This window comes from Dipteris shenzhenensis, chromosome 15, assembly GCF_047967505.1.
Source record: "Dipteris shenzhenensis isolate YYH24624 ecotype China chromosome 15, Dip_SZ_1.0, whole genome shotgun sequence".
In the NCBI taxonomy this organism is placed as follows: Eukaryota; Viridiplantae; Streptophyta; class Polypodiopsida; order Gleicheniales; family Dipteridaceae; genus Dipteris; species Dipteris shenzhenensis.
Genome location: NC_141610.1, coordinates 22,019,897 through 22,036,123, shown reverse-complemented (window position 1 = coordinate 22,036,123; position 16,227 = coordinate 22,019,897). Strand labels below are relative to the sequence as shown.

At 44.3% G+C, this 16,227-nt stretch overlaps 1 protein-coding gene across 6 annotated transcripts in view; it reads left to right on the top strand.

Moving 5' to 3' along the window:
- LOC147893537 (metal tolerance protein 4-like) overlaps nt 1-16,227 on the top strand; it is a 148,075-nt gene that overhangs the window by 113,407 nt on the left and 18,441 nt on the right. For 4 of the 6 annotated variants that reach the window (XM_087385688.1, XM_087385690.1, XM_087385691.1 and 1 more), the window contains one exon: nt 9,398-9,548. In XM_087385688.1, the coding sequence (XP_087241814.1) occupies nt 9,398-9,548 (151 nt within the window). The remainder of the gene's footprint in view (nt 1-9,397; nt 9,549-16,227) is intronic. The other 2 variants (XM_087385692.1, XM_087385689.1) reach the window with 1 other exon arrangement.

The following is a 16,227-nucleotide window of genomic DNA, read 5'->3' as shown; positions in this document are numbered from 1 at the left end:
GAAAAGGAAGAGAAAGAAGAGGGTGAATTATGACGGTGTTGGGCCAAGGGGACACAAAGTGGACTGAGAATTGCAGTGTGGAATTGCAATGGCACACTCTGGTCTGATCCAGGTGGTTTCTCAGAGACATACACTGACAGAGACACGGTCTTCTATACTGAGACACATGAGAGCCTTGAGAGAGGACTACCCAGTATGACAGGATATACATGGGAGTCATCTCATAGGAAGGAGACGAGGAGAGACACTGGTGTGCGAGGTTTGGGGGGAGTGGCTATCCTCTTTAGATCACACATGAGACCTCTCATATCAGTGGCATGGTCTGATCCAGGTGGTTTCTCAAAGACATACACTGACAGAGACATGGTCTTCTATACTGAGACACATGAGAGCCTTGAGAGAGGACTACCCACTGTGATAGGATATACATGGGAGTCATCTCATAGGAAGGAGACGAGGAGATGGTGTGCGAGGTTTGGGGGGAGTGGCTATGCTCTTTAGATCACACATGAGACCTCTCATATCAGTGGCATGAGCATTTACAATGGTCTACAGAGATGGCCATCATCCGGTGGTCTCACTTGTTTCCCACATGGCGGAGGGACGAGCACAATGGACTACCTATTGGGTCCCTTGGCCTTTACCTCACGGATATACGACTTTATTGTGCCCCCTCCCCCACTCGGTGCTGATCACTCGTACTTAGTCTTTTGAATCTCTACCACTATGCCAGTCACAGGGAGGGTCCCCCCCACGCCCACTCGTGTATAGGTTCAATTTGATCGTGCCCTAGACCCCATCTATGTGAGCAACCTGGCGAAGCGACTTCCAGCCCCACTACTTGGAGATGTTGTAGACCTCGCCCACGCTTCAAACACCCTTGCCACAGTAGTCATGGACGCAGCCCCATCAGGTCTTTCCCCATGACTCAATTTGCACGTGCCTCACTAGGTAAGATGCCACAGAATCCTTGGTATGATGATCAGTGCAAAGAGATGAGAGCTCACCTCACATGTGAGCGAGCCCTTTGCCACTTCACATCACTCGAGGCACAGTGGATCTCACGGCGACTGACAGATCGTAAGCGGCGGGCCTTCCTCACCCATAGAATGGACGAGGTGATCAGTTTATTTCGAGGGGGGGATCCCACCATTGGTTGGGGGTTTCTATTGGAGGGGAAGCCACCTATACCCATCACAGAGCCAAGTGCTTGGCACTCTTATGCATGCTCTCTTCATCATGTCCTGATGCAGGCACCACCTGATATGTCCACTATGCCTAGGTCCACCACTTGCCGCTTGTTCAGTGCACGTAATGTGCGCGCTACACTCAGTCGGCTTCATAACCGGAGAGCACAGAACCATGAGAGGCTACGGACTGAGCATTTCGATCATGAACAGGAGATTTTGGCTCCGGTACTAGCATAGATGCTCAACCACGCCATATGTCACAGCTGCCCACCCTCATGGAGTACCACCACCATAGTACCGATACACAAGATAGGTAACCCCATGGATACTGGGAACTATCGCACTCTCATGATTGGCCGCACGCTGGCCAAGATCTATGGATTGATACTGGAGAGGGAGATCAGCAGCCATACAGAGGCACATGGGTAACATGCTCTGGGGTAGGCACGTTTCCGGGGACAACACTCCACTCTAGACCACATCTTCACCCTGCGAACTATCATTAAGGAGGCGAGGTCGAGACGCTAGAAAGTCTACGCTTGTTTCATAGACTTTCGAAAGGCCTTCGACACTATCCCGCGATCTCGCATGATCAGGAGACTATAGGATATGCAGATTCCAGAGGTTCTGATCTGGGGAATGGTGAGCCTATATGAGTCCGTGAGAGGGAGAGTTCGTGTTCCAGGAGGCCTCTCAGACTGGGTTGAGAGCATGATCGGAGTAAAGCAGGGATGCCCTCTCTCATCGACTCTCTTTGGGCTCTACATTGATGAGATTATATCTTTCATAGACCGCCTAGGAGGCGAGGGAGCACCACCAGTAGATTTGATGATACAGATTCTACTATACGCGGATGACATAGTCCTCCTGTTATCTGGGACTACAAAGACATCTAGATGTCCTAGAGGTGTTCTGCAGAGAGAGAGAGAGACCTGATGATTAACCTTGGGAAGACCAAGGTCATGATCTTCAACACCTCTTACACAGTGCTTCACCAACATAGCTTTACATACCAGAGTCAGCCAGTGGAGATTGTGCAGTCCTACACATACTTGGGTGCAGTTTTCACAGGGCCAGTTTTCACGATGATCCACGTAGCCAGAGCACGACTCACATGAGGGCACACTCTAGTGAGGCCGACTGCCATGTATGCGGCACCTTTTTGGGGGTGTGATCTTTCAGTAGCAGAATGGAGGAGATTTGAGCGGCTACAGGTGATTATGGGCTCTAGGATGATTCAGAGTAAGCCCTCGGTCCCCCATTAGATAGTACGGACAGAGTTTGCCATGACCCCTCTCCAGGTTGATGCCATTTTTGAGACAATGACTTACCTACCTCGCGAGAGACTTCCGAGTCTGGCACTAGAGTCCTCCATACAACTAGCAGAGAGTGGGGTAGGTATAGCATGGTTTGCATGCATCACCACATGGTTTGATAGTGACGGCATTCAGATGGATCGGCTTCCCACGTTTCAGTATAGCATGGATGCACCGCCCAAGTTGATCCCACGGGATGAGATTAACCGCATCATACGGTTAGATCTTCTCCAGCTCCACACATCTCGCACTTGGGGGGGGGGGACGAGGAGTTCCGCACCAAGACCCAGCTCTACTATAACCACTTTCTGAGAGTATCGGAGGATGGGCTCATCATCACACCTCAGTATCTCGAGGACAGAGGAGTCTCACACACACTGAGGATTGCCATTGGACAGATGCGGGTCTTGTCCCATCAGCTGAGGATCGAGGTAGGGAGAGTTGCACGCATACCGAGAGAGCAATGGACGTGCAGGTTGTGCATGATGGGGGCGGTTGAGATAGAGGAGCACTTTCTATGTGTCTGCCCAGCCTACTATGAGATCCGAGGGCGCTACCACTGCCTTTTTCAGGAGGGGTACGGATTTGGCCCACTCTCACGACTGATCCACTTCCAGGACTAGGTCTGTATTAGGCTCTACCTGATGGAGATGTGACAACACAGGGAGACACTACTACGACATATCAGAGAGCAATAGGATGGGACCACCGCAGCACAGGGTACGGAGGTAGATCGAGCGCGGAGAAAGGTCGCAAATTTCTATGCATTTGACTCAGCTCGAGGGCACTCTTGGATAGAGGAGGAGGAGCTAGCCGACGTGAGAGATTTATGGATCGGTCGAGAGAGCCATCATAGCACTGCTAGGCGAGGGACACAAAGACCGTACACGGCGCAACATGCAACCAGAGCAGACACGATCGAGGTTCAACTCTCCTTAGGGGAGATCGACCAAGGCGTCACCCTTGACATAGCCCATCGGATCCAGAGATCGAGGAGACCGCCCTCCACCACCACGGGAGATAGCCCGACAAATGCTGATACGTGAACTCTTTGCTCTTTGATTAGAGAGCCACCATGGAGCCTGGATACGTGGCCGGTTCATGCACTTGGGACCCTAGTTCTGAGCACTTGATATTTGCATGCCACCCTCATGCTATTTTGCTGCTTTTTTGCTATTTTGTACTAGTATAGCATTTTTGTACTCAGCAAGGGCCTTAGTTGGCCCTTTGCCCTGGCCCACAATATATGAGTTACTTAATTCCGTACTTTGTCCCATAGGCCCGCGAGGCCTCCTACGGAGGTTAATCTCTCTCTCTCTCTCTCTTCGTCTCTCCCTCCCAGTCTCTCCCGCTTCGTCCATCTCCCGCTGCCGTGCTTCATCGCTTGCACCTCTCGTGAAACCGGCCTTCAAACACTTAGAGGGTAATGAAACCAATCTTTAGACCACTTTTGCACCTAATTACAGCTCACATAGCATTTATTACAGCCATTATCCGTTGCATCACCATTGTTAAACATTCACCCATTTGATAATAAAAGAAATGACTGAAATTGATGGAGGCTAGAATGCTCCTACTTAGCAAAGCATACACAAGTGCACATGATTGGCCCCAAATCCTTTGGCGCCCCTTTTGGTATTTGTTTATATTTCACAGCGAATCTTTTCCAAGTTGCATCTGGAAAACCTTCCCTACAACACTGAAACCGTAGTTTGATTCACTAAGCCTTCACAAGGCTTTCAGACATCCAATACCATCACATAAGTGCACTTAATCCATAGGCATATACCAAAGGCATTATTGTCTCTGAGTGCATTCCAATAGCTGTCCATATGCATAAACACTCAGCACCCCAGCTACACTCACTGAGTGGCATCCATACGCAACCAATAGTGCTCACCAAAGCATCAAGAGAAAAAAACCAGCACAGTACCCAATCACAGAGTGACCATCGTGACACTGCCAGGGTACTTGTGAGCCAAAGAAAGGGCTGCACATGAGGCCAGCCAAAAGATTGCAATAGAAAGAGATTGCAATAACCAAAATACCTCTCACCAAGCACTGAAATCTTGAACCAATATTCAAACATGAAAAGGATGCTGTAGCCAATGCCCATTTGCATTCTCAGCGAGAGAGAAGTGCAAATACATGAAGAGGGAGCATTCACAAGAGTCGACCAGAAAGAAATCAGTCGAAAAAGCCAAATTGGAACACTTCTAGCGCGAAGAAGTTGGAGATCTTGGGCTCAAATCAAGCGTGCTTGAGAGAGGAATGCGTTGAGAAGCTTTTGGGAGAATTTCATTGCCGGAAAGTGCCCCAAAACTGAGAAAAACCAGTCGACCAGCAAGAAGGAATGCTCCAAATGCAGCAAAAAGTAGGCACCCAGCAAGAGGAAGGGTCTAGGAGGCTGAGGGACTTGAGAGATGCCAAAAAGTGCTGCTCATAAAAATCGACCAGCAGGAAAAGTGCTCGGAGTAGCCAAATCTACAAAACGCCTTTCAAGAAAAGGGTATTAGTGCATAGGGGAGGCAGAGGGGAAGCCATTGGGACAAACAGAGATCGCGGAATCCAAGCGGGTGAGGAGCTATGGAGAAATTCGTCACTCAGCTGTGTGAGGGTTGCAAAAGCATGAAGAAATTCCATTTCTTGGAAGAGAAGCCTCAAAAACACTAGAAATAGCCAGACCCATCTAGAAAAGTAAAAAACAACCTCTTGAAGGCTCTAGAAAGGCTCTAGAGAGGCCTAGAGTGGTTTTGGGAGAGGCCAAACCACCTGGCCCTCTAGGGTGGCCACTGAAGTTGCCACATGGCAGTGTCACCATGCCATGTCATCATTTCCATCAGACCACTCTTTAATTCCTTTGAATGCCTTTGGGCCTAGGGATTAATTACACTTATGTGCTTAGGTACGATGCCACATTTAAATTCACATTATTAAGCCCACACTTGGACTTTTAAAGCCAAATTTGTCATAGTCTTGTAGCACATTGAAGTAATTAGAATTTCAGGCCCCCGTGTCCCAGCCTAGCTTCTCCCGCTCTCGTCTCCAGCATAGTACATCAACTGGCAAGGGGTGGTGCCCAAGATGAGGTCGCGGCAGCGGCGGCATCAGCAGTAGCAACCCATGTTGAATCTAGGTTGGGGGAAGTCCTCTTTTCATTTTTCAGCCTAGGAGAGGCACAAGACCGACCTATCTTTAGTCCCTAGGCTGAGCTGAGCCCTGGGGTTAGTTTGGGGTGTTAGAGACAGCAAGAGGGTGCCCATCTATTCACGGGCCACCATGGAGCTCCCAAAGATGAAGACCTTGTTGCAACCCCTATCAATAAACCCTCTTACTCCGACATTGCAGCAACACCCAGCCCATACACATTGCATTACAACTGGAGGGTTAGCTCAGACCCATAGGAGTAGATATGTTTTGTACAACAGGAAGTAAGAGAGCTCAGACTCATGGTTGCAGTGCTCGGGAAGAAAGTGAAGGAGATGGTGAACAATGGCAAGCAAGACATCATACAGGAAGTACTACAGATACATAGGGAAGCAGCATCTGCACCACAGTTGGTAACCAAAGTCGAGGACATGGTCACCAATGAGGTCAAATCGATCAAAGAGGAAATCTCAGCAACAATGGACAACAAAATCAACAAAAGTGAAGTATATGGAGAGGTCCAAGAGCAGGAAAAGGGCTGCTAATGCTCGATGTCTTCGCATTGGAGGACTACCTGAAGATTGGCATGAAGGGGGCCTGGTAGAAAAAATTGATAATATCATAGCAGCAACCCCTTAGATTAAGTGGGACTTAAAGGGCATAACCATTGTGGCTGCTATTGGGACACAAGCTAAAGTGGTGCTTAATGACAGGAAAGAAAGAATCAAGATTCTCATGCAAACAAATAAGTTGAGAGGTACCAAGGAATCAACAAAAGTGAAGTATATGGAGAGGTCCAAGAGCAGGAAAAAAGGGCTGCTAATGCTCAATGTCTTTGCATTGGAGGACTACCTGAAGATTGGCATGAAGGGGGCCTAGTAGAAAAAATTGATAATATCATAGCAGCAACCTCTTAGATTAAGTGGGACTTAAAGGACATAACCATTGTGGCTCCTATTGGGACACAAGCTAAAGTGGTGCTTAATGACAGGAAAGCAAGAATCAAGATTCTCATGCAAACAAATAAGTTGAGAGGTACCAAGGTATGGATATTAGAAGAGCTCACCCTCAAGATGAAGTCCACAGAGTTGAACAAAGTGAAGGACGCTCACAACGAAGCTATCTACAGAGATGGAAAAGCACTTATCAAAGACTTTAAATCCACACCCAAGGACTCTTCTATCTATAGTAAGAAATACGAGAGTTAAGGTTGCAAGCGGTAGGTTGAATCCAGGTCCTTGAAGGGCTTTGGAACAAATAGTAATCGATGAGGTAATGCACACGTGCAAGGCCTTGTCTCATACCTCCCAATCAGTTTCGATAGTCAACGGTCTTGTTCACATAGAAGTGCAAACCATCAAAATTGAAACGATTGTAGAGGTGGATACAGAGGTCACTAAAATTGACAGTTAAACCGAGATCAAGGAGCATGAAGCCAAACACGGCAATGCATTGAAGATCAAGATAGCAGGCCTTCTTGAAGGCTAGTTCAATGATGAGGATACATTACAAGGAGGCTCTAGCACACATCGAAGCAGCCACCCCTAGCATTGAATGGCCGAAAGAAGACGAAGGTTGGGACAGCTTCCACAACTAATATTCGTGACTATGGGGGACATGCCATAATCACGTTTAGCACACGAGATATACGGATCAAGCTTCTTCACCAATCTCACAAGGTGAAAGGTACCAAGATATGGATAGCTGAAGAACTCACACAAGCTCAACTGAACCCAAAGGCAACGGAATTAGCCAAGGTCAAGGCGGATGGAAAATGGGAAGTATATTGTGAGGGCATGGACCTCATCATGGAATTCAAATCCAAATTCAAAGACCCTCAGCCTTAAACTGATGTATGGCTGCTTATTATCTTCATTTTCAGACCACAATGTAGGTATCTTATAATACATGGCTTATAATAATTGGACTCGCTTAATGCGCTCCTTGGGAGCTGCCTTGTGCCCTCTCGAAACGGATGTATTAACTAGATTTTTTGCTGTCCATAGATCTATTGGTCTCCTGTGGACATTAATAGACAGACTTCCTTTCTTTTTTTCTCCCTCGTTTGCCACCCACCTGCATCCTCATCTCCTCTAGCCCCCACTAGTGATGTGGAGCCTCCCTCTTATCCTTTCTCCTCTGCCATCAATATCTAGAGTTGCACCTGATTGATGACATCTAGACTCCTTGCGTGGGCTAGGAGATCTGTGACTGGCAATCCTCTATTTCACATGGAGGGGGTTAATAGCTCCCTATGCACCCACTTGGAACCAGTGATCCATGTCATAGCCATGGGTAGCTCTAAGATGCTCTCACTCCATTACCCTGCTTGGAACCAATGGCCCATTCCATGGGCTATGATTCCTGTGTTGCAATACGGTGACCCCATATCCAAGGTCACCTGGTGCCGGAGTTCCTTGGTCACATGGTACCTGAGCTCTTTGGTTGCTTGGAATTCTTGTTCCTAGGTTCTTTGGTTGCTCAGTTTTCCAACCATGTGGGTGACTTGATACTCTGGTTTTTTGGTAGCTCGGTACTTCGGTCAATTGGTGACTTGATATATTCTAATGCTTTGATGTCCTCTAGTCATTGGTGCTCTAGTCTCTTGATCACCGGTACTCCGGCTCTTGATCATTGGTGCTTTGGTCAAGAGGCAGTGTCACTTCTGCCACATGTCAATCCTACCACGGGACATGGCTGCAATAGCACTGTTTCTGCATGGCAAGTGCCCTTTTAACGCTTAAACCTCCCAATTCGACTAGAAATTTTGGCTCAGTTTTCATTGTAGATTAACTACTTCAGGATAACTCTGATTTAGGGCTAAGTGTGTGGACTAAGTTTTGTATGTGAACTAAAAGCAGGGATTACACACACACACACACACACACACACACACACACATGTACATATACATATGTGTTGTGTGTGTGTGTGTGTGTACATATATGCATATATATATTCAGGGGAAGACAAGTGTTTGAGGAAGCTCAAAGACTATAGATGGTAGCCTTACAGGGGAAACTTATTAGATAGTGACCTTACTACCCTTAGTACAGAACATCACCTCACCACATCCAAGTCCCAAGATGGGCCAATGATGCAGGTAGATTGTAAATGAGCCTTGGATGCGGGGTAAATGTCAAGTCATAGAGAAGTGGTTAAAGTGGCATTTAATTCTGTAAATTAGATGTTGCATTAACGAAAATTGTGAATTTGAGGGAGGATAAGTGTGTGTGTGTGTTGTTGCGTGTTTCAACATACATGTTAAAAGTAATGCCACATCATCACTAGATCGATTGCTCTCAAACTTGGCTTAATCCACCCAAAAGCATGGAAAACCTCTTATTGGAATTCCCCAATTGAAAATGATGCAAAGGATGGGCTTTCCAAACTTAGCTGCCATACCTGTGTGCTTTATCTATCTGAACCTCAATTGCACTCCATGAGATCTAAGAGGCCCCCACTATTATGAACGAAGGGAGAGTGTCATTTGCTTTGTTTTTCGTTATTCCCTTTGTTTTTGTAATTCTAACTGTGTTACTGTTCCTATTCCTCCTGCTTTACATTCTCTGATTTCTATGGAGAGTCATTTATCTAATCCTGTAAGGCATTTGTGTTTTTGCCTTGCAGGTTTCTTCTATCTTTGCAAATCTCTAGGTTCTTTAAGGTGATATCATTGTAAGAGTTATAGCTTTGGCTCTATAATTGCTAACTAACAGCTCTCTCTTTGTGTATGCACCACAGGATCATTACTTTGATGTATTGACAAATGTTATAGGCTTAGTTGCTGCCCTTCTGGCCAATTGGTTCTACTGGTGGATTGACCCTGTCGGTGCAATCCTTCTTGCAGTGTACACTATCGTCAATTGGTCACAAACGGTTCTTGACAACGCTGGTATGTCCTTTTGTGATAGAGATGAGCACTTTAACTGGTATGTTCTTTATGATAGAAATCAGAACTTTCTTTGTTCTCATACCTTAGCAATACCTCATGCTTGCTATGTCAGTATTTTGGGCTGCTATGTCGTCGATAAGACTCAAATGCTCATTAACCCAATTCCTTTATCCAACTGTTAATAATAGCGCGTGCTCTTTTAAAGGACCCTTGTGGCATATGGCAGTGAGGATTACGACAATCATACAGATGAGCATAAATTGATCATTTGCCAGCGTAGAGGGTAGATAAGCAATGCTTTAATGATTGTCTTTTCCAGGTCTATTTGTAGGAATGCTGTGATCAGTATGTAACCTGTGTGAAAAATACAGATTACACAAACAGTCATATGCTTACAAAGCAGGATTTAGTTATTGTATTTACCTTTATTCATAGCTCTATGTCTACATGACAACTCTCTTCAGAAACATGTCTGTTGGATCACAGGATGCATGAAATGTTTTATGTGGAATTAGGACTCTTGACAAGCGATATGAATCACTCGTGTTCATATGAAACAAATCACCCACATAAGGGCCAGATAAAACAAGGCAAAATGAGCTTTGATAGTTGGAAAAAGCATTGGAAGCTAATTGTTTATTAGTCTTTATAGGAAATCCAATTCATACAGTTATTGGAGAGTCTCTGAATTTGGGATCATGCAAGTTGTAAAGCTCCCTTATGGAGGTGTCCTCACACTTTTGTTTCATAGCATTTCCCCACACTTGTTTTCTCTTAGGTCATGAAGGTCGCCCTAATTCTAAATTCTACAGAAGGTGTCTCTTTCAAAACCTAATTTATGTTTTTGCAATTACTGTTCTCCTTGCACGACTCCGTTTTCCGTGCATAGCGAGATGATGCTTGAAAAAAGAGTGTGGATAATAAATAAACAATTAACTCGTTCCGGTTTCTATCTTAAATGGTGTGTTGCCCTATCAGCTAGATTTAGATTCAGATGCTCGTTTGGGAGAGACTAAAATGAAATCGTTTAGACTTCACAAGCATTTGTAGCTTGAATGAAGAGATTTGGACTACTTTTTGATTAGCCTTCTCCTTTAGTGCTAGCCTTCGTCATGGCTGAGTTTGCCCTTCACCTCCGGAGTGCCGACAGAAACTTAGTACAAAGACTTTGTATAAATGGATGCTCAAGTATGTGTGGGTGTGTGGATTTGTATGTGTGAGAGCATTCTTTTATACTATGCTGAGTTTGCCCTTCACCTCCGGAGTGCCGACATTAACTCAGTATGAAGACTTTGTATAAATGGATGCTCAAGTATGTGTGGGTGTGTGGATTTGTATGTGTGAGAGCATACTTTTATACTATAGTTTTCACCCACTGTTGGGTGTTGATGACGTCAGTGGGGATGCCATAGTAGCTAGTCCCTGCTATGCGTGATGGAGTTTATGGTTTTCAATCTTATGAGTGACTCTCGTGAGATTGCAACTGCACTATGTTGTGTTTTTAGAGGATGAGTTTGGGAATGTTCCTGGATTCATCTAGGTATATGCTTCTGCCGTATTAGCGGACATGCAAATTTCACCTTGTGAAGTTTTCGTCCAAGTTGCGGCCTGCTGGTATTGCGATAATTCTTTCTATCTTAAATGGTGCATTGCCCTATCAGCTAGATTTAGATTTAGATTTAGATGCTCGTTTGGGAGAGACTAAAATGAAATCGTTTAGACTTCACAAGCAGTTGTAGCTTGAATCAAGAGATTTGGACTACTTTTTGATTAGCCTTCTCTGTTAGTGCTAGCCTTCGTCATGGCTGAGTTTGCCCTTCACCTCCGGAGTGCCGACAGAAACTCAGTACGAAGACTTTGTATAAATGGATGCTCAGGTATGTGTGGGTGTGTGGATTTGTATGTGTGAGGACATACTTTTATACTATGGTCTACACCCACTGTTGGGCGCTGATGACGTCAGTGGGGATGTCATAGTAGCTAGTCCCTGCTATGCGTGATAGAGTTTATGGTTTTCAATCTTATGAGTGACTCTCGTAAGATTGAAACTGCACTATGTTGTGTTTTTAGAGGATGAGTTTGGGAATGTTCCTGGATTCATCTAGGTATATAATTAACTCGAGGAGAGTCCACCAGCTTATGAAACAAGATACAAGACAGCCAGCTGAGAGTATCTTAGTGATTAAGGAAAATGGAGTGTAGAATTGTGAAGAAAATCACAGAGAAATAACTTGTGAATGCATGGATCTTACTGATATTAAGACCTATGCAGCTAAATTCATTTAATCTTACAAGCGATTAGAAGAGACTGATGGCTTTTAGAAAGCTATAAATCTCTTGCACAATGTCAAACATCTGACATGGAAACAAAGATGGTAGCACAAGCTTGGATTTTTAATTGATACAGCTCTGCATTGTCCCCCTGTAGCTGCCTTATATTCCGCTTCATCAGATGAGAGAGAGGCTCTGGCTTGCTTCTTATTGAGCCATGAAATGCAAGCTGAGCACACTGTAAACCAAAGGTGAGAGTATCATGTACATGTTTGAGAAGCCTTTTGGTTATGTTCCAATGTGTGACTGTGGAACGATGCATAAACCGACTGAGCAACCTTGTAGTGTAGACAGTGTTGGGCCTTGAGCATGAATGAATGAGGCTTTCTACCAAGTGTTTATAAAGAGTACCATCGAACTTCTCACCTATGTCATGCTACTGAGTTTGAGGCCTTTCTCAAGTGGAGAAGCTATGGGTTTTTGTTTTTATCTTGAATTTTTGCAGGAGACTCCCGACATATTTTGTTTGTGACATGCATATACCTGCCTTTGGTTGCCAAAATTAAATGCACAAACAATAGTGCAATAAACCCAAATTTGTAATATCAAATGCGTTCAACAGCATACATTGCACTTAAGCAAATTTCTGATCACTATTATCAGTGAGTATGTTATAATCCACACACAGAATAGGATGATCAAATCTGACTTTTCTTGCGTAATATAAAGCTTTGGCTCAGTGTGAGTGTTGGCACATCAAGAAAAGAGCACTCAAAGAGGGTATGATTGTGTGCTGTACAGTGCCCCACTGGGGGTGATGAAGCAAAACCTCATCGGGTGTGGTTTGGGCAATACCGTCACCCTAGAAGACATAGGGGAAATTAACTGCCAAAACAAATCAGCAAGATGAAGATCAAATTGTTTTGGCCATAGGCGCAGTTGTTAATGGTGCAATTAGACAGGTTCCATGATGGAAAGGAGCACCAAATTGGTCCAGGGACTCCTAGGAAAGTAAATGGCGATGATTCTGGGATGAGAGAGAATCTAATGTATCCTAGGTTATATATGAAACCCATATATGAGGAAATACAATTTACGAGACCAATTAAACTAGGACTACCCTACATAACCATACCGTTGCATATGTTCCTATAATTCCCCCTTTAATTATATGGCTAGAGTATTCTGGAAACTCCCAATAGTACCTAGTGTACGTAAAGTATGATGTTGCTCAAATTTATCCATAAGGACATAGCAACCGATTGGAGTACAAACAAATAAAAATATTATGCATGCGGTGCTAGTTTTAGCCCATAAAACGATTTCCTAAGCTTGCACACCTTGTGCTCTTGTCCGCTATTCTCAAATCCTTGTGGTTGCTGTGCATAGATCTCCTCCTTGAGATCCCCACTCTAAAACATCCATTTGAACCGATCTCCATAAATGACACAACGAATGGTAGTTATTTCAGCTATTGGGGCAAAAGTTTGCTCATAGTCAATTCTCGTTTCTTGTGGTTACCTGCTGGTAGCAAGATGAGCTTTATACTCCTCGACTATACTATTGGAATGGTACTTAATCTTATAGGTTCATTTGGTGCTCACAACACTCTTCCCAATGGGGGGATCATCCAAATACCAAATGGCATTCTTTTCAATGGAGCACTTTGAGATGTATTTGACAAAGCCACAGAATGCTGAAAAAGAGGTTTTTCATCAAGCTTATGAGGGCCCCCACTCATATGTGCGAGTGGCAACCACTGAATGCCCTTTCTTTTTTATTTTTGCACTGAACATCTTGAAATTCAACCAACATACGCTGATTATGAGCAAATATGGGACTGAAATCAGATCCCAGTTAGGAACATACTATACATCATGGATATATGGAGCCTTGCCATTGACCAAGAAATGGGAACATTTCTCACCCCCATGATGTCCTATGAAGCATCACTCACACGTATACCCTATTTTCCAGAAACGAGTTGATGCTCTCAAGCCACTGCTTGGAGTCATGTGCTTGGAAGCACCACTATCTAAAAACCAAGTATCGTTAACTGAAAATGAGCCATCATGTGTAGAAGTTGCATCTACAGACTGCGCATGCAAATCCCCAAGTGGGAGAGATCTCCTCTATTGCAGTAAAACCAAGTCGTCATCATCCTGCACAAAATGGGCCTGTGGTTTGAGAATTGGCATTCTCGATAGGAGGTGCAACAGAATTACTGCTAGAAGTGCCTTGTCTCTTTTTCGAATTTGCAATTCTCTTTTGACATTTTGCAATAAAATGACCAAGTTATTTACAGTAATTGCATCTGCTCTTCTTTTCCATTCTGTTGTGGAGCTTCGCATCACTATTACTCCCTTTAACATTGTTGTATTTATGAAGATTTTCCTTGCCATGGGTAGTGCTTGCTCATTGAGACCACTAAAGACAAAAATTTGGTCTCCATTCTCAACCATTTGGCTCCTTCGCATGTAGTATTTGTTACTTCATTAAGTATTTCTGAAGGACAGCTCGTATCTCATTCAATGAGCTGGTGGGTTTGTTGTTGCATGAGCAGGGAAGGGTCTCTAATTTTCCTCGTGTGTCACTGTCTCATTAATGCTATTAAGCTGATCTCTGAAGTCTGAATTCTTAACACATTCTCCGTGATGGTCTCTCCATCATGCAGTATAAGCTTTTGATCAAAGCAATGACCCTTGCTTTGTTCTTAACATGATACACATTCGCCAATCTGTCCTAGGCTTCCTTGGTATGAATGTATGATTTTATATTGTTCATAATGTGTCTCTTCACTGAGCTGAGAATGCAATAACGACATTCTGATTGTCAAACCTCCTTTGGTCCTTTGTGAGAGGGAGAGGGGAGCTTGAACCTGTAGATGAGACCTGACTGCTTGGCATGCTGGCAACAACTGGAACATGATGCCTTACTTCATCCTTTGAACAATGTCCTACAGTCCTTTCCCAACAAGATATTTTAAAGCATGAAAGACCACAGAGAATGGTTGGATCCATCCAACTTCTCACCCTCGGTCAACATCCCCAAGCTACCTGAAAGAGACATGTCTGGTATGTGCAGCGAACACCAAAAAATAAATCAATGGAAAAACACAAACTTAAGTCTTAAATGCAATCTGCTTCGCTGCCAAAAACTGTCCACAAATTAGTCGCCCCAAATTTGCAATGTGCCCTTCACAGTTTTGTAGTGGGTAACAATTGTTGCTCCTGCGATGCAAACCCCAACTGAAACTGATCACAGATACAGAAAATGACCTCAAATCAGAAAGAGAACAGCTCCAACTGAAGGGGTAGGATATTTGTGGGCTGGAAATAAACTAAAACAGTCACAAACTTGCAAAACTAACCTAAGAAGTGAAGGAACAGCCTTGAACTGTAAAAAAGGAGTGCTATGAATGTGAAAGGGAACACCACAAACTGTAGACGGCAGCAAAAATGAATCAGAAACATGGGAAAAATATCCACGAAGTGGTGCTTGCTGCTCACGAACTGCTGGACCTCAAAAACGAGCTGTGAGATGCCGGAAATATTGATTATATGCCCCAATTTATTTCAGTAAGTGTCCACGATTTGCTGCTCAAAGTGGCCACAAAGAGCCACAAAATGTAATGTCTGAACTGAACTGAACTCACCTTTAATTGCCTTTGGTTTCTTGTAGCAAATGAGCACAAACAGGCCACGAAATGGAATCGGCCCTCTCTAAAGCATTAATGTGCACAAACTCGGGCAGAAGGGACCACGAATGAACCCACAAAATGTATCCACAAACTGAGCTCGAATGACCACAAGTTGAAGCAGGACAGGTGCTAGAACTATGCAATGGAGCAGTCACGGCCAAGGGAAAACCTTGCTTTGATACCAAGGTGTTGGAGAGTTACAAAGTGGAACGCAAGACATGAGAGTGTATTCCACAAGAGAGCTTGACTCAACTGGAAAGCTCTATCGAATAGTTACACATGTATGTACAACTCCTAGGTTATATATGAAACTGAGATATGAGGAAATAAAATAGACCAGACTAATAAACTAGGAGTAGTTTTCATAAAGGTACATTGCATACATTACTATATAGCTCTTGGTTGTAAGGGTCTTGGATGTTATCTTGGATAGGTGCATGGGGTAATACCATTGTTGAGCTAAGTAATGTAGGAACCTTTCTGCCACCGGACCTATCCTAGAAATCAGTGTAGTTGCTTCAAATTCTGAAGCAGATGCAGATCCTGAATTATTTCAAATTTTTTTGTGTCCCAAGAGGATCCCACTTTTCACAGCAAAGGTGCATTTTGCCGGAGTGAGGCACAGACTGGACCGTCAACACTTTGAATAGGCACTTGGTCAAATGTGTGAAAGGATCCTGGTGCATCCTATATGCACGAAAGTTGTGG